The sequence below is a fragment of the Coregonus clupeaformis genome, chromosome 25, assembly GCF_020615455.1.
Source record: "Coregonus clupeaformis isolate EN_2021a chromosome 25, ASM2061545v1, whole genome shotgun sequence".
NCBI lineage: Eukaryota > Metazoa > Chordata > Actinopteri > Salmoniformes > Salmonidae > Coregonus > Coregonus clupeaformis.
In genome coordinates this window covers 36,611,727-36,637,604 of record NC_059216.1, presented here as the reverse complement: position 1 = coordinate 36,637,604, position 25,878 = coordinate 36,611,727, and the positions used below count along the sequence as shown (strand labels likewise).

The following is a 25,878-nucleotide window of genomic DNA, read 5'->3' as shown; positions in this document are numbered from 1 at the left end:
TCCTGGAAGGACTGAAACCTGAAAATACTGATGCAAAAACCTCATAAACAACTGAAAGTAAGCGCTGCTCTAGGGAGAAAACTCCTATTTCTTAGTGGCTCCAGCTAAGCTATTAGGCAAAGTGTGTTTAGGTGGAGAGAATAAATACAACCCTACCCATCTAACTGTACTACACACACACACACACACACACACAGGGGTGTACCTTCATCATGGCGCTGCGGGCCACAGCAGCAGACCCCGGCCTCTCTGACCCTGATCCTCCACACAGCTGTAGTGTGTCGTCCATCACAGCATTCCACTTGAACAGGATGGAGGGGGCCATGAACGAGTAGCCCTGCACAAAGGACACATACATAACAAGAGGGGGTTTAATATAATATACCTGGTCATATGAAGCACAGGAAAGAGATTGGTATACCCTTCACATTATAGAGCTTACCTGGGACGTCCTTTTCAGCAACTATGGTGGATGTACAAACAGGCCATCCACACCAAAGTAGATTAGGTTGTGCTCAACTCTGAATTGCAATACTTATGAAGTTGTTTTCTTAATTTTACTGAAAAGGCATGCAATGTTTATTTCACTCAATAATTACATTATAACCTGTCAATCCTGTAACAACTGGAGTGAGCGTGACAATGGCTGCCATTCATTGGTGGTCCATCTGTGCTTATTGTTAGAACTGTCATCTATGATGGGATTGGGATGTGCTGCCTGGTTCCAGCTGTGAAGGGCCCAGAGCTCGCTAACAGACACACACACACACACACACACAGCTGCGTGGCATGCATGCAGAGTAAGAGCCATGGATGGACGGAAGGATGGATGGATGAATGGGGATGGATGCATGAGAACACCCTAATTGCCAGGCATCTGATTGCGCTGCTGTGAAATTACATCTCGTCGGGGCTCTAATGCAATTTCATTTTGTTTTGTGAGGCGGGAGAGCAGACCCCAGAGTTAAAAGTTGTGATAGCAGACGTTATCTCTATCTAACGCAATTGCTAAGGCCTGGCTTCAAATTATAAAGACTAGCCTACAAATTCTAGTATATGTGAAAGTCGGGCTGCGGGCATGAAATAAAACAAGCCAAGATGAAGTTGGCAATCATAGGTTTAAGGCGTAATTGAGGCAGACATGGTGATTCTCTGGAACCATAACCTTTTATTCCAGCAGAGAAAAAGAGAGAAGGCCTTATAATGGGCCTATTGATCAGCCAGACTCGAGGAGCCAGAAGGCATGGCAATCACAGCTGAGATTTTGCGCAATAGCCTACATCAATCAAACACTCAACCAAAAGCTGGCATACAGCTGTATTCATAAAGCGTCTCAGTGCAGATCTAGGATCAGGTCCCTCCGTCCATATAATTAGGATCTAAAAGACCAAAATTGATCCTCGATCTGCACTCATGCTCCGAGATGCTTTGTGAATAGGGGCTCTGGGACACATTATGGTTCAAAGCTATAGCATAAATAGTCATTCACATCTGTTAGGTCCATCAGAACTGTATATGGCTATAATTATACGCCTTGAATGAAAAGCCCTTTAGTCAATTTGAATACCAATGTACACACAGACGTGCTCGTATTGAGGATTTTCTAAACAATGTCAATAGCTGAGGAGTCAAAGACATACATAGAAACTGCGTCATCTGTGACACCATCTACCACACTTCAAAGAGTTTACATTGAATGTAAAGAAAATAATGTTGAAGTTTAACTAAATTAAACATCATTTGACAATTTGGTCTGTATTAAAAAGCATAATCAAACACTTCCCACCCCATCTGAAAGATGCATTGTCAAAAAACAGAAAGAGGTGGTCACAGTTCTGAGGCAGAGCTGCAGGGGAGCAGGTGGGGTCCATCTAACACACACACACCTGAAAGATGCGGTCACAGTTCTGAGGCAGAGCTGCAGGGGAGTAGGTGGGGTCCATTTCTGTGAACTCCTCCGCAAAGTTGCTGACATCCAGCTCATCCCTGATCACCGGCTTGAACGGGGCGGGCACCCTCTTAGCTGCTAAGTCCTCCCAGTTAATCTTCTAAAATATTAAGGAGATGAAGCACAACAAAAAGATTTAGTCAGCAACCATTTCTACTTCACGATCATTTTATCAACAAAGGCAAATATAAAGTGTCTTCAGAAAGTATTCACACACCTTGACGTTTTCCACGTTTTGTTGTGTTACAGCCTGAATTTAAAACGGATTAAATTGAGTTTTTTGGTCACTGGCCTACACACAATACCCCATAATGTCAAAGTGGAATTATGTTTTTCAAGACATGGTGATTCTCTGGAACCATTACCTTTTATTCCAGCAGAGAAATTGAAATTGAGAAAAAAAAATATTCCAGTTTTTCCATTTTCTTTAAAAATTAATTGAAAATCAAATGTCTTGAGTCAATAAGTATTCAACCCCTTTGTTATGGCAAGCCTAAATACATTCAGGAGTAAAACATTTGCTTAACAAGTCACATAACTTGCATGGAATAATAGTGTTCAACATGATTTTTGAATGACTACCTTATCTCTGTACCCCACTCATACAATTATCTGTAAGGTCCCTCAGTCGAGCAGTGAATTTCAAACACCGATTTAACCACAAAGACCAGGGAGGTTTTCCAATGCCTCGCAAAGAAGGGCACCCATTTGTAGATGGGTGTAAAAACAAAAGAAAAAAGCAGACATTGAATATCCCTTTGAGCATGGTGAAGTTATTAATTACACTTTGGAAGATGTATCAATCCACCCAGTCACTACAAAGATACAGGCGTCCTTCCTAACTCAGTTGCCGGAGAGGAAGGAAACCTGTCAGGGATTTCGACCATTAGGCCAATGGTGACTTTAAAACAGTTTCAGAGTTTAATGGCTGTGATAGGAGAAAACTGAGGATGGATTAACAACATTGTCGTTACTCCACAATACTAACCTAATTCACAGAGTGAAAATAAGTAAGCCATATTCCAAAACATGCATCCTGTTTGCAACAAGACACTAAAGTAAGTGTAAAAAATGTGGCAAAGCAATTAACATTTTGTCCTGAATACAAAAAGTGTTGTATTGGATTTGCCCCAAACATAACACAGTAACACTCTCCATATTTTCAAGCATAGTGGTGTTATGGGTATGCTTGTAATCGTTAAGGACAGGGAGTTTTTTTAGGATAAAAAAGAAACGGAATGGAGCTAAGCACAGGCAAAATCCTAGAGGAAAACCTGGTTCAGTCTGCTTTCCACTAGACACTGGGAGATATATATATATATATATATATTCACCCTTCAGCAGGACAATAACCTAAAACACAAGGCCAAATCTACACTGGAGTTGATTACCAGAAGACAGTGAATGTTCCTGAGTGGTCGAGTTAGAGTTTTGACTTAAATATGCTTGAAAATCTATGGCAAGACCTGAAAATGTTTGTCTAGCAATGATCAACAACCAATTTGACAGAGCTTGAAGAATTCTGAAAAGAATAATGGGCAAATGTTGCACAATCCAGGTGTGGAAAGCTCTTAGACTTAGCCAGAAAGACTCACAGCTGTAATCACTGCCAAAGGTGATTCTAACATGTATTGTCTCAGGGGGTTGAATACTTATCTAACCAAAGATACTCTGAGTGTACAAAACATTAGGAACACCTTCCTAATATTGAGTTGCACCCCCCTTTGCCCTCAGAACAGTCTCTATTACATGGGGCATGGACTCAACAAGGTGTCGAAAGCATTCCACAGGGATGCTGGCCCATGTCGACTCCAACGCTTCTCACAGTTGTGTCAAGTCGGCTGGTAGTGGATCTCTACTCCGAATAGCTCGTTCCATCTCATCCCACAGATGCTAAATTCGATTGAGATCTGGTAACTGGGCAGGCCACTGCAGTTAGCTGAATTCACTGTCATGTTCGCGTAACCATTCCTGGACAACCCTAGCCTTGTGGCATGGGGCATAGAGTATGACAGTATGAGTCATAATACCCATAAAACCTAGCAGTTAAACAGTGAAATGGTTCCAATTGTTGTTCATTTTCAATCTTCCCATAGGGGATTTTAGAAACACCTAAAATAAGGGCTGTGTTTCGTGTAAGCTTACCCTGGCTTGACATTTTGATAACCGTATAAATCTCTAGGACAAGGTGACTTTATCAATATATATTCGCCTGTATTTACCCCCCATAAATGATATGCTAATTAGCTGCTAATGTGAACTAAAGAACTACAAATGCCATGATGATCTGGACGAGACTGTCAAATCAAGGCAAAGGTAAATGTAGAAATGAATAAATTGGCCACATTTCTTTAAATGGAGAATTCTGTGAACGGTCTTGTGCAAGTTTTAAATTGACACAACACCTGTTAGCAAAGGGGTCTGCTAGATATGACACCCTGGAGCTTTCAGGGATTTGTAGTTTTGCATGAATGTCTACTTTGATGGTAATTAGCATTTTAGAATCTGAGAGTAAATCGAGCCGAATATATTAATAAAACTCACCATGTCCAAGAGAGATTTACATAGTTATCAAAACGTCACGCCAGGGTAAGCCTACACAAAACACAGCACTTATTTGGAGTGTTTCTAAAATCCCATATGGGAAAAATGAATGGTGGAAAAACTATTGGAATCGTTTCCCTGTTTGACCGCTAGGTTTTATGGGTATTATGACACCTCCACTGTGGGTCTCTATTATCCTGCTGAAAAAAACAATTTGCAGATGGATACAATGCTGCCATGAAAGGACGCACCTGATTGGCAATGATGTTCCGATATCCTGTGGCATTCAAACACTGCTCCACTTTTATCAAGAGGCCCAATGTGTGCCATAGAAATACACCCCACACCATCAGACACGCGCCATGGTGGATGCATGTACTCATCCCTTCAGCGTAAAACAGCAGGAACCGGGATTCATCAGACCAGGCAACGTTTTTCCAATTCTCCAGTGTTTTCGTTCCTTAGCCCACTGCAATCGCAGTTTCTTGTTTTTTGCTGAAAGAAGTGGAACTCTAAGGTCGTCGGCTGCCATACCCCATTTGTGTCAATGTACGACGAGTTGTGCATTCTTTTATGGGTTTTTGGGTATCAATGTTGTACTGGACTGTCAGTTGACTAACTGTAGTCCATCTGTTGCTCTGCACAATTCGTGCTGGCCTCCTTTGTCCTCTTTCATCAATGACCTGTTTTCAACCACTGGCCCGCCATTGGCTGGATGTCCTTTGGGTGGTGGACCATCTTTGATACACATGGGAAACTGCTGAGTGTGAAAAACCCAGCAGCGTTGCAGTTCTTGACACACTCAAACCAGTGCGACTGGCACCTACTACCATACCCCGTTCATTCACCCTCTGAATGGCACACATACACAATCCATGTCTCAATTGTCTCAAGGCTTAAAAATAATTATTTAACCTGTCTCCTGCCCTTCATCTACACTGATTGAAGTGGATTTAACAGATGATATCAATAAGGGACCATAGCTTTCACCTGGATTCACCTGGTCAGTCTATGTCATGGAAAGAGCAGGTGTTCCTAATGTTTTGTATATTAGTGTTATAAACTGTGCCTCAAAGTATTCAGACCCCTTGACTTTTTCCACATTTTGTTAGGTTACAGCTTTATTCTAAAATTGATTAAATCGTTTTTTTCCCCTAATCAATCTACACCAAATACCCCATAATGATGAAGCAAAAACAGGTAAAAAAAATATTTGTGCAAATTTATATAATTTTTTTTTTTTACTGAAATATCACATTCACATAAGTATTCAGACCCTTTAATCAGTACTTTGTTGAAGCACCTTTGGCAGCTATTACAGCCTCGAGTCTTCTTGGGTATTACGCCACAAGCTTGGCACACCTGTATTTGGGGAGTTTCTCCCATTCTTCTCTGCAGATCCCCTCAAGCTCTGTCAGGTTGGATGGGGAGCGTTGCTGCACAGCTATTTTCAGGTCTCTCCAGAGATGTTAGATTGGGTTAGAAACATCAAGGATGATCAATTGAAACAGGATGCACCTGCGCTCAATTACGTGTCTCATAGCAAAGGGTATGAATTCTTATGTAAATAAGGTATCTGTTTTTTAATTTTAATAAATTTGAAAAATAATTACCAACCTGTTTTCGCTTTGTCATTATGGGGTATCATCATCCATTTTAGAATAATGCTGTAACGTAACAAAATGTGGAAAAAGTCAAGGGGTCTGAATACTTTCCGAAGGCACTGTGTGTGTGTGTGTGTGTGTATGTATATATATATATATATATATATATATATATTAGATAATGTTTAGATCGTTGACAAAAAAATGACAAATCCATTTTAATCCCACTTTGTAACAACAAAATGTGGAATACTTTACAAAGGTACTGTATACACTGTATGGTATGTAGTCCTACCAATACACAACCTACAAATGAACCTACGACGTATCAATTTGTCTAAATGCAACAGAAAAAAACCAAAAGGCCTTCTAAGATGTGTTAGAAAGGAGATGCTAACCTGGTCCCAGATCTGTTTGTGCTGTATAGCTAACTACTAAGGTTATTAGTCATGACAATGACCATAGGAGTTGGCTATACAGCACAAACAGATCTCCGACCAGCCTATGGAAATACAGTTGAAGTCAGAAGTTTACATACACTTAGGTTAAGGTCATTAAAACTCGTTTTTCAACCCCTCCACACATTTCTTGTTAACAAACTATAGCTTTGGCAAGTCAGTTAGGACATCTACTTTGTGCATGACACAAGTAATTTTTCCAACAATTGTTTACAGACAGATTATTTCACTTATAATTCACTGTATCACAATTCCAGTGGGTCAGAAGTTTACATACACTAAGTTGACTGTGCCTTTAAACAGCTTGGAAAATTCCAGAAAATTATGTCATGGCTTTAGAAGCTTCTGATAGGCTAATTGACATAATTTGAGTAAATTGGAGGTGTACCTGTGGATGTATTTCAAGGCCTACCTTCAAACTCAGTGCCTCTTTGCTTGACATCATGGGAAAATCAAAATAAAATCAGCCAAGACCTCAGGAATTTTTTTTATAGACCTCCACAAGTCTTGTTCATCCTTGGGAGCAATTTCCAAACAAACAATAGTACGCAAGTATAAACACCATGGGACCACGCAGCCGTCATACCGCTCAGGAAGGAGACGCGTTCTGTCTCCTAGAGATGAACGTAATTTGGTGCGAAAAGTACAAATCAATCCCAGAACAGCAAAGGACCTTGTGAAGATGCTGGAGGAAACAGGTACAAAAGTATCTATATCCACAGTAAAACGAGTCCTATATCGACATAACCTGAAAGGCCGCTCAGCAAGGAAGAAGCCACTGCTCCAAAACCGCCATAAAAAAGCCAGACTACGGTTTGCAACTGCACATGGGGACAAAGATCGTACTTTTTGGAGAAATGTTCTCTGGTCTGATGAAACAAAAATAGAACTGTTTGGCCATAATGACCATCGTTATGTTTGGAGGAAAAAGGGGGTTGCTTGCAAGCCGAAGAACACCATCCCAACCGTGAAGCACGGGGGTGGCAGCATCATGCTGTGGGGTTGCTTTGCTGCAGGAGGGACTGGTGCACGTCACAAAATAGATGGCATCATGAGGAAGGAAAATTACGTGGATATATTGAAGCAACATCTCAAGACATCAGTCAGGAAGTTAAAGCTTGGTGGCAAATGGGTCTTCCAAATGGACAATGACCCCAAGCATGCTTCCAAAGTCGTGGCAAAATGGCTTAAGGACAACAAAGTCAAGGTATTGGAGTGGCCATCACAAAGCCCTGACCTCAATCCTATAGAAAATTTGTGGGCAGAACTGAAAAAGCGTGTGCGAGCAAGGAGGCCTACAAACCTGACTCAGTTACACCAGCTCTGCCAGGAGGAATGGGCCAAAATTCACCCAACCTATTGTGGGAAGCTTGTGGAAGGCTACCTGAAACGTTTTACCCAAGTTAAACAATTTAAAGGCAATGCTACCAAATACTAATTGAGTGTATGTAAACTTCTGACCCACTGGGAAGGGAATGTGATGAAAGAAATAAAAAGCTGAAATAAATAATTCTCTCTACTATTATTCTGACATTTCAAATTCTTAAAATATAGTGGTGATCCTAAATGACCTAAGAAAGGGAATTTTTACTAGGATTAAATGTCAGGAATTGTGAAAATCTGAGTTTAAATGTATTTGGCTAAGGTGTATGTAAACTTCCGACTTCAACTGTAGCTCTGGTACGAAGTTAAGGAGCTGCCTCGCTCTCCTACCTGGTAGAATGGATGTTTCTTAACGTTGTCAGCTCGGTCAGGCCCTGAGCCCAGTCTCTTCTTTGGGTCTTTGATGAGGAGGCCCCGGATGAGGTCTTTGGCCAGAGGGCCCATGTCTTTGGGGAATGGAGGGTCCTTCTTCAAGATCCTCCTGACAGGTGACAGAGGTCAGGGTTGGATAGGATTTTGTTTTTATTAGTAAAAAACGATAAAACATACTGTACATCAGACAAATTCTACTCTGAACCTTGAAGCCAGTTCCACAGCTGATGTTCATTCTCCCCCTCTAATCAGGGACTGATTTAGACCGGAGGCACCAGGTAGAACAGAAAACCAGCAGTACTCTGGGCCTCCAGGATCAGATTGGAATACCCCTGACTGACATACATTAACAAGAAGTGTATTTGATCCCAGAGAATAACACATGAAAGCATGAATGAAAACACATTTCCAAAGTGGTTGACAGACAGTCCAGAGAGAGAGAGATGGAGAACAACAATCCAGATAAAGCTTTATATGAGAGGCCAGATATAGAAGAATACTTTATTTTCCGTTTTCTTGGAAATTCATATTTTTTCCTTGATTAGCCCAACTTGAGTAGACACACACACACTGGCTGGGCACCAACTACTTAGTAAAAAGGACAAGTGAAATATATTTTTATTTTCCATAGAACCAGGCAATCAAATGGCTGTTTAGTTTAGTGTATTAGGATCCCCATTAGCTAATGCTCATGCAGCACTACTCTTCCTGGGGTTCACATGTTAGGAGATATTAGGACAGTGGTCACCAACCTTTTCTGAGTTAAGATTACGTTGAGTCAAAATGCAAGCTGAGATCTACCACTCAGATAATTTTTTTAAAACATGACTTAAAAAACATAAGCCTATGCAACATGAACCTATTAAAAACAGTTCTGTAGATATGAGGTTTATGCAGTAGGCTATAGGTCCAATATATTATTACGGCATTTTGGCTACCTCTCACCTGACTCACCGTCCCTCCACTCTCCCTCCCTCTGCTGAGAAAAGGGGACACAGTCTTCCAACTGATAGCGAAACTTAAGTCACACTGCATTATTTCTGCCTCATGCACCAATTAATATTGTTTCTCCTATGACCAGAGAAAGTTAAATATTCCCCAATATTAAAAAAGAGAACCCAATAATAATGAAAACGCAAGCTTATCGAAACACTTTGCTATAGTCATTCATTGCTGCTGCAGTGGTGGTTGTAGTGTGAGTGAAAGTAGGGAGAACGCAAATTGTATGGCTTATAAAAGTGTTGAACAAAGTGTTGACAGTGCTGTATAACAACTTAAACATTAATTTAGTCATAAAAACATCAGTTCTTTGCTGTATTCATTGAGTCTCTCTAGTCATTGTTTTAGAAGTTTTTAAATATCACAGTATCAACTTTGCTGTGCGCTCGAGGCTTCTTTTTACAGTCTATTGCTCGAGGAAACTAAGCAGACATGGTGATCTGAGCTATCTGATTGGCCAGCGGCAGGCCTATAGGTGCACTTTATTTGCTCTCTGGGCCTGCTGGGTAGGGTAGAGTTCTACCTTCAGACACATGAAATGGTTCAAAATGGGAACACTTTGCCTTCCCCTGCGCTAGGGCTGCTGAATCAAGTGCACCTAACACAAACAGAAATGTTTGGTGATCGACTAGAAATGCCTCGCGATCGACCGGTTGGTGACCACTGTGTTAGGAGATAGATCTAGGAGAATGCTTACTTGGCGATATCTGTGTGAGAGTTCTCGTCTCCATCGACGGTGAATGGTGATCCGCCTGTCATAAGTTCATACATCAATACCCCAAGGCTCCACCAGTCTACTGCCTGGAACACGGGTAGATATTCCATGGATGAATAAAGTTTGTATTATTAATATTATATACAGCTCATGCTATACATGCCATGTGACAAAGGTGGCGTTCCAGGCTGCCTACATTGCAGATGCGTTGTGCAAATGATTCAACATAGGCAGCTTGGAACAGCACCAAAGACACCGGAGGCAGCTCTTACAGGTGTGCAGCATACTACACCCAGTTATTAGTGAGCTAGACCTATGATTACCGGTGTACCATGTGCATTTGGGACAGGAACAGTAGAACAGGTAGTATAACACCACTGGGGGTTCTAAATGATGAATTACCATGTCATGGCCAGCCTCTCCTCCCTCTACGATCTCTGGGGCCATGTACTCAATGGTGCCACAGACAGAGTAAGCCCTCTCCAACTGGGGAACAACACACGCAGTCAAAACATTGAAATACCATAGCAAGATGAGATTTTTCCCGCTCTTTATTTCTTGTTTACTAATCACTGACATTTTCAGACACACTAGGATTGGACAGGAAGGAAGCTTGAAACTAGGACACATTTGATCAGTTCAGGTAGAAAATAAGTAATTGTTGTGAAGAAAAACCTAGCAAGCACCACAGAACAGGGACATCTAACCGTGATCTTATAATGATGGTCATACAGAGGCTGTATACACTACATAACCATCGTACAGAATGTGTATATAGACTGCCAAAAACGATCATAAAGAATTGTTGCGTCTCAAATGGTACCATATTCCCAATGGGCCCTGGTCAAAAGCAGTGCACTATATGGGGAACAGGGTGCCATTTGGGACACATACACTGCATAAGCACTGGCTGCAAAACATATTTTCAAGTGGGCTGGACATATATCAGAACCACTGAATCAAACATCCAGACAGACATAAACATGCAGATACTGGGTGGTCTGGTGTCTGTGCTAGCATAAACACTCATCCATAAGTAGAAGAGAGAAGAAATGTCTGTCAAGGGGCTTGGCATTGCGTAACTTTTGACAAAATAGTCTTGTCCCATCGTGCACTAGCGACTCCTGTGGCGGGCCGGGCGCAGTGCACGCTGACTCAGTCGCCAGGTGTACGGTGTTTCCTCCGACACATTGGTGCGGCTCGCTTCCGGGTTAAAACGGGCATTGTGTCAAGAAGCAGTGCGGCTTGGCAGGGTTGTGTTTCGGAGGACGTACAGCTCTCGACCTTCGCCTCTCCCGAGTCCGTTCGGGAGTTGCAGCGATGGGACAAGACTGTAACTACTAATTGGATACCACGAAAAAGGGCTAAAAAAATAAATAAATAACAATATAGCACATACTCCTCTGTAGGGCTGGGCGATATGGCCAAAGTATCATATCACAATATATCTTTTGATTTTGGACGGTATGACAGTATTTGACCGTGTTTTTGAATAATAAAAGTTCTAAATATTAAGAACCCTAGGGTGGCAACGTACAAAATATAAGTGATTTTAATGGAGCATTCTCCATTCTGATTGTTTTATAATGTTCAATCCAACCCAAAATAATCTATCAACTTCTGAATTTCCTGCACTTTTGTTATCATTTCCACACTGTGTCACGTAGGGCTACATGATAGATATGGTCAACAAAGCTAGGTCTACAGTAGTTTATTGGTGAACTATTGAAATCATGGAAATAGAGTGATTATTGTAATTCAATAGTTGGAATATAGTTGTGTTTGGTTCTAAATTCTGGTACAAATCCAGACGGACCCCAAAGGAAGCTCAAACTAAATGTATTACACCCAACAGGATGTCGCAGCTGCATAACACAACATACAAGACACACAAGCACATATTTATGTCATCCGACTAGGTGGAGTCATCTCCTTGTATGTCTAAAATAAACAGTCATTCTCTGTTGCTGGGCAGGAACCTAGTCGGTTCCTCTCATTGGTATTGTCGTGGCCCAGCCTGAGCCCAAAACCTTCATGGGTGGGGATGTGTGTGTGTGTGTGTGTGTGTGAGTGAGTGAGAGAGATAAGACTTCAGTTAAGAGTGTTGTTAGGTGGGCCCCTATTGCCCCCCTCCCAGAGGTTCAGTCTCTCTTTAACTGTTGTCCTCACCTTGACCTTGATGTTGAGTTCCACATCTCTCCTTACCCTAGTTCCACAGAGACTAGCCTAGCTTGTCAGGAACTGACACTCGACAGTTGCCTTTAAACTACTTCCTTAGAAATATTAATATACAGAAAAGCAAGAACATGTCTGGAGAGACAGAAACGTTCTGTACTTCCTTCCCCTTGTCACTGCAATAACGACACACAAGGTCCAAGTTATTACGACTAATAAGCTGATTACGCAGTTATAAACGGGCTCATTATGTAATTAAAACGGGCTCAAGTCAGATAGTCTCCAACAATGGGCAGCACGTTGAATACATTGTTGTTTGACATGACAACAAATAAATAAGCCAGAGAGGAATTATTGTGACAGCGTAGGAACCAAAGTTGTCTGGTTAGACTGTAAACTCTCCTTCCAGACTCACATTAAGCATCTCCAATCAAAAGTTAGATCTAGAATTGGCTTCCTATTTCACAACAAAGCCTCCTTCACTCATGCTGCCAAACATGCCCTCATAAAACTGACTATCCTACCGATCCTTGACTTCTGCGATGTCATTTACAAAATAGCCTCCAACACTCTACTCAGCAAATTGGATGTAGTCTATCACAGTGCCATCCGTTTTGTCTCCAAAGCCCCATATACTACCCACCATTGTGACCTGTACGCTCTTGTTGGCTGGCCCTCACTACATATTCGTAGCCAAACCCACTGGCTCCAGGTCATCTATAAATCACTGCTAGGCAAATCCCCGCCTTATCTTAGCTCACTGGTCACCATAGCAACACCCACCCATAGTCTGCGCTCCAGCAGGTAAATCTCATTGGTCATCCCCAAAGCCAACACCTCCTTTGGCCGCCATTCCTTCCAGTTCTCTGCTGCCAATGACTGGAACGAACTGCAAAAATCTCTGAAGCTGAAGACACTTATCTCCCTCACTAACTTTAAGCGTCAGTTGTCAGAGCAGCTTACCGATCACTGCACCTGTACACAGCCTTTCTGAAATTTGCCCACCCAACTACCTCATCCCCATATTATAAGGTGAAATAAATCAAAATAAAAAAAATAAAAACTGTTGTCAGTGTTTCCTAGGGAGCCATATACGATGTTACATTACATGTGTATTCTCTTACTTGATGTAGCTAGCTAGCTAACATATTCATGCTTTGCCTATTCCTCTCTGATTTAGAAGATACCATTGCACAAACAACAGTGATCTATGCCTACGCCAGAACTGGTATCAGGCTGTATATTAGCTACAGTGTAGCTACGTTTGGTCTGACTCTGATTACTTTTAGCTAGCTAGCTAACTAGTGATTAGCATTAGTGGCTAACTAATGTTTTCTGACTGTAAAGATACACAAACTAATAGTGTATTTATAGCAGGCTTTGAAAGCAGCATTGTTGTCACCAACATCTTGTTGCGTCTGACCATGCAGACTGCAGAGTGAACGGGAAGTGAAGTGCTCGTGACTCCATGGTCGAGCAACAACAACTGTGACATTACACGCGCCATAGTTGCATATAACACTTAACATACCAAACATTGAAATACCGTTATAGAAGGTAAAGTAAAAACTAGTCATTGGAGAAAAAATTTGATACAGTTACATATCAGGATATTATTTTTGACAATGTATCGTTTTGACAATGTCGCAATATTATTTTCTCTCTAGTTGGCTGTACCTGCACCAAAACGTCTTTATTTTTCCTTCATAGCTTGTTCTCCATCTTCTTTTTAAATAGGGAGCCAATTTGCTTTCAGCATGTTTTATTTTATTTTAATTTTAGTAATTTTTATTTATTTACAATACAAAACATACACATACAACCGACAGCATACAAACGTACACAAACATCAACGACATCACACCTGCCAAGACCCACCTGCTCACACCCCCATCTCCAGCACCCACATCACTCTCCGCCACATGGCCTCAAACTGCTCCCATTTTGTTTCTCTTTGTCGCCCACGCACTTTCAACATTTAGATAATAAAGCATTTGACCTTTCCATTGTGTTAACGATGGAGGATTGGTTGATTTCCAGTTTAAGCCCATCTTTTTTCAAGGTGATTGATGAGAAAAGTATCATCCAACCCATCGGGTAGCTCACTGCATGCTCATATGCCATGTCTTGAAATATGCAGACAGACGGATTAAAAGTAAATTTACATTGTAATACTTCTGACAGCCAACTTTCTAACTCCGCCCCTAGCACTTCTTTCCATTTTGAAAATTTTTCCGTTTTGATTCCAAAACTCGTTTTCTCATGGCTCTCTCTTGTCCCTCTGCAACGGACATATGGTGAGCAATATGTTTAGAACATCGAATCGCAATAAAATCACAGTATCGAATTGCAATACATATAGAATCGTGAGAATCGCAATACATATCGTATCGGCGCCTAAGTATCATGATAATATCGTATTGTGGAGGTCACTGGCAATTCCCAGCCCTAGTAAAAACCCAAACCGGTCCATGCAACAATACCGGCATATAGTCAAATAAGGTACATCGCCCAGCCCTACTAATCCATTAACTCTGCGAGGGATGCGTCGCGGGTGTGAATGCACCCTAATACTATAAGTAGTCTAACCATTTTAAAGTACAACACTACAAGCACAAGTCTTCCATGTGTCATAATGTTCATATGGATGTATGGGTAGGCCTGTTGCTCCATACATAATCTGTAATACATACCTCATCAAACTCTTTGCTGAGGCCAAAGTCTGTGAGCACTATGTGCCCGCTGGAGTCCATGAGGATGTTCTCCAGCTTCAGGTCTCTGTAGACTATCCCCAGCTAGAAAACAGTCAGGCGATTACAAGGCTCGACTACGACAACAATGTAGAATCAGCGATTATTCCAGAATGTATTTGAGGGACGGTTTCGCAGACATAAATGAAGCATAGTCCTGGACTAAAAAGCATGGAGAATCTCCAGTGAAATAGCTTTTTAGGCCAGGACTATGCTTAATCTGTGTCCAGGAAACCGGCCCTTAAAATATGACAGTTGTGATAACACAGTATGATGAAGGATTTCTAGGAAACTGCACCATTTGCAGCTGCATTTAGGCTACAACTCCAAAACGATTGTACCTTAATGAAGTTGAGGATTGTCAAAACTGAATGAAGTGTTGGTCTACAAGTACCCACACTGGTCTACAAGTACCCACACTCACCTGGTGTAGATGCTCCAGTGCCAGGACTATCTCTCCACTGTACAAAGCTACCTCCTGCTCTTTGAACCGAACCCTCTGCACCAGGTGTGTGAACAGCTCCCCACCGTTCACATAATCTGTCATAATAACAATCATAATAATAATAATGAAACCGGTATGAACAAGCCAGGTTGTCTTAACTCCCGTGATATTACAACATTGCCGGTATAATTCTAGAATTCAAATGGGTCAGTTCAGTTCACTGTAAGGCAGGTGAAAAGTCTCACTGAAAATGCTGAATTTCTTTCGTAACAATCTTGCATTCTGCTACTTGACATTCGTACTTCACATACTTCATATTCATGTCTTCATTGTAAAATAACAACTCTCTGTAAAGACAGAGCGAGAGAGACAAAAAGAGAAGAGGAGAGAGAGGAGAGAGACAGAGATCCAGACCTAGTATGAGGTGCAGCTTGGTGTCCGTCTGGAAGGCGTAGTGGAGGGTAACGAGGAACGGTGATTGTCTGATGTGTTCCAGAACCTGTCTCTCTGTGCGTGTGTGTTCTGCCGTCTTGGCCTTCTGTATTATCGTGGCCTTCTTCAACACCTTCATGGCGTATAGTTGCCCTGCATCGTGACCGCTCACTTTGCGCACCAGGAACACCTTGCCATAGGCTGAGAGAGAGAGGAAAGAAAAACATTAAAAAGTCAGCAGCCAAAAGCATTCAGTGCCTTTGTAGCTCACCTGGAGCACTGGATGGGCAGAGTTTTCAAAACCACCCACCCACCCACACCCCCCAGGCGAGATAAAATGAATGCACCTCCTCAAAATCAGTGACAACTTTCCAGCATTGGATTGGCTTTTAGAACTGTCACTCACCTCCAGTTCCCAGCACCTTTAGCAGCTCAAAGTTCTCGATGCCCACCCTCTCGACGTGGCCGGTCAGGTTGGCTGCGGAAAGACAAATATGGCAGACAAAGATGGCTTACAAACAAGAAAGTATCACAAATCCTTAACAATACACACAAGGCCTAGAATATTGGCCTGGATCTAAAAAAACGAAACAAAAAATTCATCTCAATGCCGAAACTGATGACTTCTGCATTATTCAATGTTGTTATCCAAATCACATGTTGGGCTAATGTGTGTCACTGGAGTGAACACAACTCTGAAAGCAGAGTGAGCAGCTGTTAAGGCTACAGTATGTAGTCTAGGCCTAGGCTAACACGTGTGTGCGTGCATGGCATGCGTGAGAAGGAGAAGAGTGCATAGCAAGTACGCAAGCAAGAGTGAAGGTAATCTGGGAGTTTGAGGGTGTGCCAGTAGCCTTGTAAACGACGTTCGATGTTGGGTAGCATGGGAACACTGTGTGTGTTACGCTGGCGTGCACGCACGTCTGTGTACACGTCTCTAAGCACACAGAGTAGAGCAGTTCAAGCATGCTCCTCTAAGATCTGAGTGTCTATTGTAGCGAACACATTCCTGCTGTCTCACAGACAGACAGACAGACAGAGACAGTGAGAGAGCGCACTGCCTCAGCCACGAGGTGGCAGATTTCCTCTTTCCTTCCCTCCACTTCGCTCTCTCACTGCGTAAGTGCAACACAAGATAACCTAAAAAGAGAAGCCTGCAAAAAAGTACCAGTTTACTATTGCACACAATGTGTAGATCAATTCCATCATCGCTCTTTCTCAGTCACCACCTCAGAAGACAATACTCACTGATTGATTGACTGACTGACTGACAGCACCAGAGCAATGCATGTCAGGCTGTCTGCCACTCTGACAACATTGAGGTAAGAGGTTCAGATTGCATAACACCAATGCCTGACAGCCCAGCCGGGCAACGACTCCAAGGGCCCAGTCTCATTTCACTGTTTATTCATAGATTTGACTGGGTGTTCTTTCCAGTCAGACCCTCGCCTCATTGCTAAAGGTTATCGAGCTGCTTAATAAGTAGGCCTGGAGGCTCATCATGTACAGTATCTGGTATATGCCATCTGATCACTTATGCCAACCTTTCTTCATATTATTATGAACTGGGAGAGTTTTGTCCACATCAAAGTGGCCGCCTCAGAGGTCAGATCATATCATATCAGGGATTTACATTAAAGGTAGACTCAGCGGATGACGTAGATGCAGAAAGTAAAACGGCATAGAGCCCCACGGTGGAGGTGTCATAATACCCATAAAACCTAGCGGTCAAACAGGGAAATGGTTCCAATCGTTTTTCCAGCATAGATTTTTCCCATAGGGGATTTAGAAACATTTTTGGGTAAATTCGACCGACTTCTATGCCTGTGCTGTGGGCTTCTAAAAACGAATAATTCAGCACTTCATGTTACAGTGTGCACAGCCCCCCAGGCATCAGGGTTGCCATGTCCGCGGTTTTCCGTCCAAATTGGGCTACCTGGAAAACAATACAGTGGGAAAAAATGTATTGGTCGCGTGTGGCATGTTTTTGGGCTACTTTTACATTGCACAGCAGCCGCCATGGCATAAAAAAATAATATATATATATAATAATAATACTTTTTTTTATAATAATAATATTTTTTTAGGGGGGTGGACATGTGTTTCTTGTATATCCCAATGCCCCCTGAGACACCTGCAAGGCCACCACTGTACAGCGCCCTTGGAGCGATTAGGGTTAAGTGCCTTGCTCAAGGGCACAGCGACCGATTTTTTTTTACCTTGTTGGCTCCAGTATTCCAACCAGCAACCTTTCGGTTAATGGCCCAACGCTCTAACCTCGAGGCTACCTGATGCCAAAAGATCTATACATTGGCCTGTAATCAATCCCGGGCCTCCCGCGTAGCAGGCGAGAATTCTACCACTGAACCACCAATGCACTGTTACCTGCTGCTGCTGACTACCAGGCTGTTGCTGAGTGAGTGGTGGGGAGGGAGGTAGAGGGCGGGAGGGTGTGAGTGTTTTGAGAGACCGCTGCAGGCAGCTGAGTGAGTGAGTGAGTCAGTGGAGAGCTGCACCAGCACGCGCACACATCATGACAAGTGATGTGAGAACAACGAACTAACAGCACTAGCTAGCTACAGTGAATTCAGAAAGTATTCATACCCCTTGACTTATTCCACATTTTGTTGTGTTACAGCCCGAATACAAAATTGATTAAATTGATATGTTCTCACCTATCTACACGCAATACCCCATAATGACAAAGTGAAAACATGTTTTTATCATTTATAGCACATTTTTTGAAAATGAAATACACAAATATTTAATCTAGATGAGTATTCCCACCCCTTTGCTATGACATTCCAAATTGAGCTCAGGTGAATCCAATTTCCTTTGATCATCCTTGAGATGTCACTCCAACTTGATTGGAGTCTACCTAGGCTGTGGCCAATTCAATTGTTTGGACATGATTTAGAAAGAAACACACCTGCCTATATAAAAGGTCCCACAGTTTGACAGTGCATGTCAGAGCAGAAACTATAACATGAAGTCCAAGGAACTGTCCGTAGATCTCCGATATAGAATTGTGATGAGGCATATATCTGGGGAAGGGTATAAAACTATTTCTAGAGTGTTGAAAGTTTCCAAGAGCACAGTGGTCTCCATCACTGGGAAATTGAAAACATATGGAACTACCAGACTCTGCAACCGGGCAAGAAGGACCTTGGTCAGGGAGATGACCAAGAACCCAATGACCACTCTGACAGAACTACAGAGTTCCCTGGCTGAAATAGGAGAATTGCCAGAAGGACTACAGCACTTCGCCAGTCTGGGCTTTATGAGAGAGTGGCCAGAAGGAAGCCACTCCTACAAAAAGGCACAACAGCACGCCTGGAGTTTGCAAAAAAGTAAGTGGAAGAGAACATAAAGGCAAATGGTTCTGTGGTCTAACGAGACCAAAATTGAACTCTCTGGCCTGAATGCTATGTCTGTAGAAAACCAGGCACAGCTCATCACCTGTCTAACACAATCCCTACCATGAAACATGCTATGGGGATGCTTTTTAGCAGCAGGGACTAGGAGACTAGTAAGGATAGAGGGAACAATGAATGGAGCCAAATCCATGCAAATCCATGATGAGAACCTGCTTCAGAGTGAAAACGACCTTAGACGGGGAGTAGATTTACATTGCAACAGGACCCAAGCATACAGCCAATGCAACGCTGGAATGGCTTCAGAACAAAAATGTGAAAGTCCTTGAGTGGCCCAGCCAAAGTCCAGACTTGAATCCCATTGAAAATCTGTGGAAAGACTTGACTATTGCTGTTCACTGCTCCCCATCTAAATTTTAAAGAGCTTGAGAAAAGCTGATAGAGATACCCAAGACGACTCAAAGCTGTAACTACCGCCAAAGGTGCTTCTACAAAGTATTGACTCAGGGGTGTGAATCAAGTTTGGACACACCTACTCATTCAAGGGTTTTTCTTTATTTTTACTATTTTCTCCATTGTAGAATAATAGTGAAGACATCAAAACTATGAAATAACACATATGGAAACATGTAGTAACCAAAAAAAGTGTTAAACAAATCAAAATATATTTTATATTTGAGATTCTTCAAATAGCCACCCTTTGCCTTGATAACAGCTTTGCACACTCTTGGCATTCTCTCAACCAGCTTCATGAGGAATGCTTTCCCAACAGTCTTGAAGGAGTTCCCACATATGCTGAGCACTTGTTGGGTGCTTTTCCTTCACACCGCGGTCCAACTCATCCCAAACCATCTCAATTGGGTTGAGGTCGGGTGATTGTGGAGGCCAGGTCTACTGATGCAGCACTCCATCACTCTCCTTCTTGGTCAAATAGCCCTTACACAGCCTGGAGGTGTGTTGGGTCATTGTCCTGTTGAAAAACAAATGATAGTCCCACTAAGCGCAAACCAGATGGGATGGCGTATCGCTGCAGAATGCTGTAGTAGCCATGATGGTTAAGTGTGCCTTGAATTCTAAATAAATACAGACAGTGTCATCAGCAAAGCACCCCCACACCATCATACCTCCTCCTCCATGCTTCACGGTGGGAACCACACATGCGGAGATCATCGGTTCACCTACTCTGCATCTCACAAAGACACGTTTTTTTTCTTTCTTTAAGCAATGGCTTTTTTCTGCCCACTCTTCCGTAAAGCCCAGCTCTGTGGAGTGTACGGCTTAAAGTGGTCCTATGGACAGATACACCAATCTCCGCTGTGGAGCTTTGCAGCTCCTTCAGGGTTATCTTTGATCTCTTTGTTGCCTCTCTGATTAATGCCTTCCTTGCCTGGGCTGTGAGTTTTGGTGGGCAGCCCTCTTGGCAGGTTTGTTGTGGTGCCATATTGTTTCCATTTTTTAATAATGGATTTAAAATGGTGCTCCGTGGGATGTTCAAAGTTTCGGATATATTTTTATAACCCAACCCTGATCTGTACTTCTCCACAACTTTGTCCCTGACCTGTTTGGAGAGCTCCTTGGTCTTCATGGTGCCGCTTGCTTGGTTGTGCCCCTTGCTTAGTGGTGTTGCAGACTCTGAGGCCTTTCAGAACAGGTGCCCTCCTGTAAGACCTTATGATCCGTACATGATACAGACAACATATTGGTTTCATTATACTCCTTATAGTGTGCTCTAACACAGTGTTTCCCAACTTCAGTCCTCAAGTACCCCCAACAGTACACATTTTCATTGTTGCCGCAAACACCTCATTCAACCCATTTTCTTATTAACCTTCATTTAACCAGGGGAACCCATTGAGACTAGGGTCTAATTTTCAATGGTGCCCTGAGAACAACAGTTCAAGCAATGTGAGCAACAATTCAAGCATTCTAACTACAAAATTACAGTCACATTTCAAATAAATTACGTTACATTCAAAAGGCCAGTAGAAAAATACATTGCTGCCTTAGCTATTTTCAAAGTATTTCTGCCATTTTGTTACATACTCTGGTAATCACACAAATAAAAACGAATCCCATATGCCACCTTGCACAGCAACAGTGCTTGTCAGGGTGGCCAGGTCTAGCTAAAACTTCTAGCCCAATGACCACTCAAAACCCACCCACAAGGCCTGAAAACTTAAAGGGTTCTGAACTTTGTTCAGTTTAAGACATTGTTTGGTACATAATATTTCCAGTGGGCTCTCTACTAATTATGCAGTTCTAATAAATGTTATGAGCACCAGCACAGTGAATGGTAAATGGATTCAAAGGGATCTCCCTCTGCTAAAAGGAGGAATGTGATTGGTTAATAATGAGTTGACTTAAGTCAATTTCAAATGGGTTGGTCTTATCATTAAAAGTACCAGAGAGCCCACTCTGGAAATGTGATTTGTTCAAAGAGTATATTGTTCCAAACAATGTCTAAAAATAAGCAAAATCATAAAGGTGCAATCAAAGAGGTGCAAGGTCTTAGAGGAGGCATGTATAGGTCCACAAAGGGCCTAAAATGGCCACTTTCATCATGATAAAAAAAAGATATGGTTTGTGATACAAATGTAAAAATGCATGTCCATCCTTCCTCTCAATGTAATTTCATGTGAGAATTGCCAGAATAATCGGAGATACCCAAAAAATATATTCTGCTCTCACTGGCGTGGAATCACCCATATATGCCTTAAATGTTCAAGAATATAGACTCTTAGCTTTCCTTTTACACCAAATTTGATGTGCTCCTATGAACTTGTTAGTGCTCATGGGGCTTTTTACATGGAAAAGCCCCGTATGAGAAGAGAGCAAACATGATGCAACTTCACCCATTAAAACATCATGTCTAAAAACAACATACGAGGACAGGTCACATTGTAACAAAATAGGCTAATAAATAGCCTGCCCTACAGCAGTCCTTCCTATCTAAAGCAGAACATACAGAGCCTTGAGCGAAAACCAGACTATTTTCAGCCATCCAATTTATTTCTCTGTCTTCATGACCCCTGTTTTTAAAGACCTGCTTTATTTATGATTCTTGTCTTTCTGCTTGACAACTTGTTTCTGTGTTTTACTGCTGGCTATGGCATCAGTACCAACCAAACTGACCTCTCATCAAGAACAGGGGCATATTATATTAAGGCACAGCTTGGAATCTATCACTTCACTTTATATACAGATATAAAAGAAATATGGCTACGAATGCCTTGTATAGTGTGGATGGACCGAGGAGAGAGAGAGAGAGAGAAAGAGAGAGAGACACCGACAGAAAAGATAAACGATAGAAAGAGAGAGGAGAAAGAGAGGGAGGCCGAACACGCCCATGTCCTCACTCTCACACAGTATGGACTGCTGCTCTGCTAAGGAACTGCTCAGATTATTAGGAAAGTATTCAGACCCCTTGACTTTTTCTACAATTTGGTAGATTACAGCCTTAATCTAAAATGGATTAAATAGTTTTTTCCCCCTCATCAATCTACACACAAAGCAAAAACAGGTGTTTAGATTTTAGCAAATTTATAAAAAATATAAAATTGAAATACCACATTTACATAAGCATTCAGACCCTTTACGCAGTACTTTTTTGAAGCACCTTTGGCAGCGATTACAGCCTCAAGTCTTTTTTGGTATGACGCTACAAGCTTGGCACACCTGCATTTGGGGAGTTTCTCCCATTCTTCTCTGCAGATCCTCTCAAGCTCTGGTCAGGTTGGATGGGGAGCGTCGGTGCACAGCTATTTTCAGGTCTCTCCAGATGTTCGATCAGGTTCAAGTCCGGGCTCTGGCTGGGCCACTCAAGGACATTCAGAGACTTGTCCCAATGCCACTCCTGCGTTGTCTTGGCTGTGTGCTTAGGGTCGTTGTCCTGTTGGAAGGTGAACCATCGCCCCAATCTAAGGTCCTGAGTGCTCTGGAGAAAGTTTTCATCAAGGATCTCTCTGTACTTTGCTCCGTTCATCTTTCCACCAATCCTGACTAGTCTCCCAGTCCCTGCCGCTGAAAAACATCCCCACAGCATGATGCTGCCACCACCATGCTTCGCCGTAGGGATGGTGCCATATTTCCTCCAGACGTGACGCTTGGCATTCAGGCCAAAGAGTTCAATATTGATTTCATCAGACCAGAGAATCTTGTTTCTCATGGTCTGAGACTCCTGTAGGTGCCTTTTGGCAAACTCCAAGCGGGCTGTCATGTGCCTTTTACTGAGGAGTGGCTTCCGTCTGGCCAATCTACCATAAAGGCCTGATTGGTGGAGTGCTGCAGTGATGGTTGTCCTTCTGGAAGGTTCTCCCATCTCCACAGAGGAACTCTGGAGTTCTGTCAGAGTGACCATCGGGTTCTTGGTCAACTCCCTGACCAAGGCCCTTCTCCCCAGATTGCTCAGTTTGGCCGGGCGGCCAGCTCTAGGAAGAGTCTTGGTGGTTCCAAACTTCTTCAATTTAAGAAAGATGGAGGCCAGTATGTTCTTGGGGACCTTCAATGCTGCAGACATTTTTTGGTACCCTTCCCCAGATCTGTGTCTTGACACAATCCTGCCTCGGAGCTCTACGGACAATTCCTTCGACCTCATGGCTTGGTTTTTGCTCTGACATGCACTGTCAACTGTGGAACCTTATATAGACAGGTGTGTGCCTTTCCAAATAATGTCCAATCAATTGAATTTATCACAGGTGGACTCCAATCAAGTTGTAGAAACATCAAGGATGATCAATGAAAACAGGATGCACCTGAGCTCAATTTCGAGTCTCATAGCAAAGGGTCTGAATACGTACGTGAATAAAGTATCTGTTTTTTTTATAGTTTTTTTTATACATTTGCAAACATTTCTAAAAACCTGTTTTTGCTTTGTCATTATGGGGTATTGTGTGTAGATTGATGAGGAAACATTTATTTAATCAATTTTAGAATAAGGCTGCAATGTAACAAAATGTGGAAAAAGGGGGTCTGAATACTTTCCAAATGCACTGTACATGCTAGAATGCGCCAATAGGATCGCGCTTGGCTCTGCCCACCTAGTTGCTTGTTCTGCCAACTATGATTAATTTGCTCCCATTGGAAACGACAGGCTCTGGTCTATCTTGAGTTAGTTATACAAATCTTTGAATGAATGGTGGGAAAACGATTGGAACCATTTCCGTGTTTAACCGCAAGGTTTTATGGGTATTATGACTCATACTGTGGTACTCTATGGGGCCACCCTCACTTCTAGAGGAAAAAGTGAAATGTCAGCAAAATGACAACATATGAAGTAAACAAATGTCACAAATTCTTAGTACAGAATTTTTTTTTACATTCCACTTGCAATGAATGATTAGGGTACATTGCAACATCCTCCAAAAATGATTGACCGGGTGGGACAATACAAACTTTAAATACAGACAGTACAGTGTTCAACTGAAACCGAACGCTGACAGGTGACAGCTATCACTCAAGGTTCTCGCGCATGACAGCCATGGCATAGCTAATGTCTGACTGCAGCACAATATAACCACCATGATTGAACACACACGATGCGGATGGGAATATTACCTACTGTTGTAACTCCCCCATAACATAATAAGACATAAGTTAAACAAGCCACCACAAATGGAAAACAGGCTTTTACAACGCCTGACAAACAGCTAGCCATTAGCCAACCCTCCCCTGTCAAGCGCTCTTCAGTGTTCTAATTTTAACGTTAGCTAACGTTACAGTAGTGTTTTATGTTTTCTAACTTAATCGACATTTTTGTCGATTTGTTTGAATGATTGCTAATATCACCGTTTAAAAACCTGAGCCATTTTAAATAGCCGCCAAAAGCATGCATGACGACGGTCAAGTTAGCTTAGCTAGTTAGCTAGGTTAGCGAGCACTTTTCCCTGCCTTTTTTGGACTTGACCGGCTGCACTTGCAAACCCCAGCGGCAGGGTAAGTTAGCTAACCGTTAACAATGAATTAGCTAAAGTTAGCTAACCGGTTCTTTAGCTAATCACTATCAGCTAGCTAGCCAACTTACCATTTTTCAGCTCATGTTTCACAGTAAACAGGTCACCTTCTCTAGAAGATCCTTCCATCGAAGATGGCATTGTATTCCACATGTGCCCAAAATATAAAGTTGCTGGCTATCAAACCATCAACATAGTTAAGATAGTTTGAAATGACAGAATCACATGTAGCTAGCTATTTCTGATTGCAATGTGGTGTTGACCAGTGAGCTTTGAGGGAAAACATCTGTTTAGCTTGCCAAGCAAGACAAAAATGTGTCTACAAGATAGCGTAGGGGCTGGGGGTGCGGGTAACCACTACTATCTTCACGACCAAGTCCTCCCGCAGCTGTGATTGGGGTTGCTATGTGGAGTTTTAACATCTGATTGGTCAATTTTGCTATCCATGACAGAGCGGCCCTCCTTCTTGCCCTCTTATTGGTCAGATACTGACAGCTGAAATCAGGGTCCTCCTTCTCACAAGACCGGGGCTGAGGGTCTGCCAGATGATCTAACAAATTGAGCATTTCGATTTTTGTCTTTATGAAATATAGAGGCACAGAGAACAGCAACACATACAATGGTGTAGTGGAGAGTTGTTTTTATGCCCAACAGTTTACCCACCTTTTGCAGAAAAATGCATTATAAGTATAGGGAGCGTTATTTTCTTTCACCATGACCAGTGATCAGGG

At 42.3% G+C, this 25,878-nt stretch overlaps 1 protein-coding gene across 3 annotated transcripts in view; it reads right to left on the bottom strand.

Moving 5' to 3' along the window:
* rps6ka5 (ribosomal protein S6 kinase, polypeptide 5) overlaps positions 1 to 25,471 on the bottom strand; it is a 40,236-nt gene extending 14,765 nt beyond the window's left edge. For 2 of the 3 annotated variants that reach the window (XM_041848141.2, XM_041848143.2), the window contains exons 1-10: positions 25,219 to 25,471; positions 16,232 to 16,303; positions 15,808 to 16,026; positions 15,373 to 15,488; positions 14,892 to 14,993; positions 10,426 to 10,509; positions 10,006 to 10,109; positions 8,268 to 8,418; positions 1,887 to 2,048; positions 206 to 337 (exon numbers count right to left, since the gene is read on the bottom strand). In XM_041848141.2, coding sequence (XP_041704075.1) covers positions 206 to 337; positions 1,887 to 2,048; positions 8,268 to 8,418; positions 10,006 to 10,109; positions 10,426 to 10,509; positions 14,892 to 14,993; positions 15,373 to 15,488; positions 15,808 to 16,026; positions 16,232 to 16,303; positions 25,219 to 25,300 — 1,224 coding nt within the window. In that variant the 5' untranslated portion in view covers positions 25,301 to 25,471. Of the gene's footprint in view, positions 1 to 205; positions 338 to 1,886; positions 2,049 to 8,267; positions 8,419 to 10,005; positions 10,110 to 10,425; positions 10,510 to 14,891; positions 14,994 to 15,372; positions 15,489 to 15,807; positions 16,027 to 16,231; positions 16,304 to 25,218 lie in introns of those variants that run through there. The other variant, XM_041848144.2, reaches the window with a different exon arrangement.
* Positions 25,472 to 25,878: the final 407 nt, after the last annotated feature.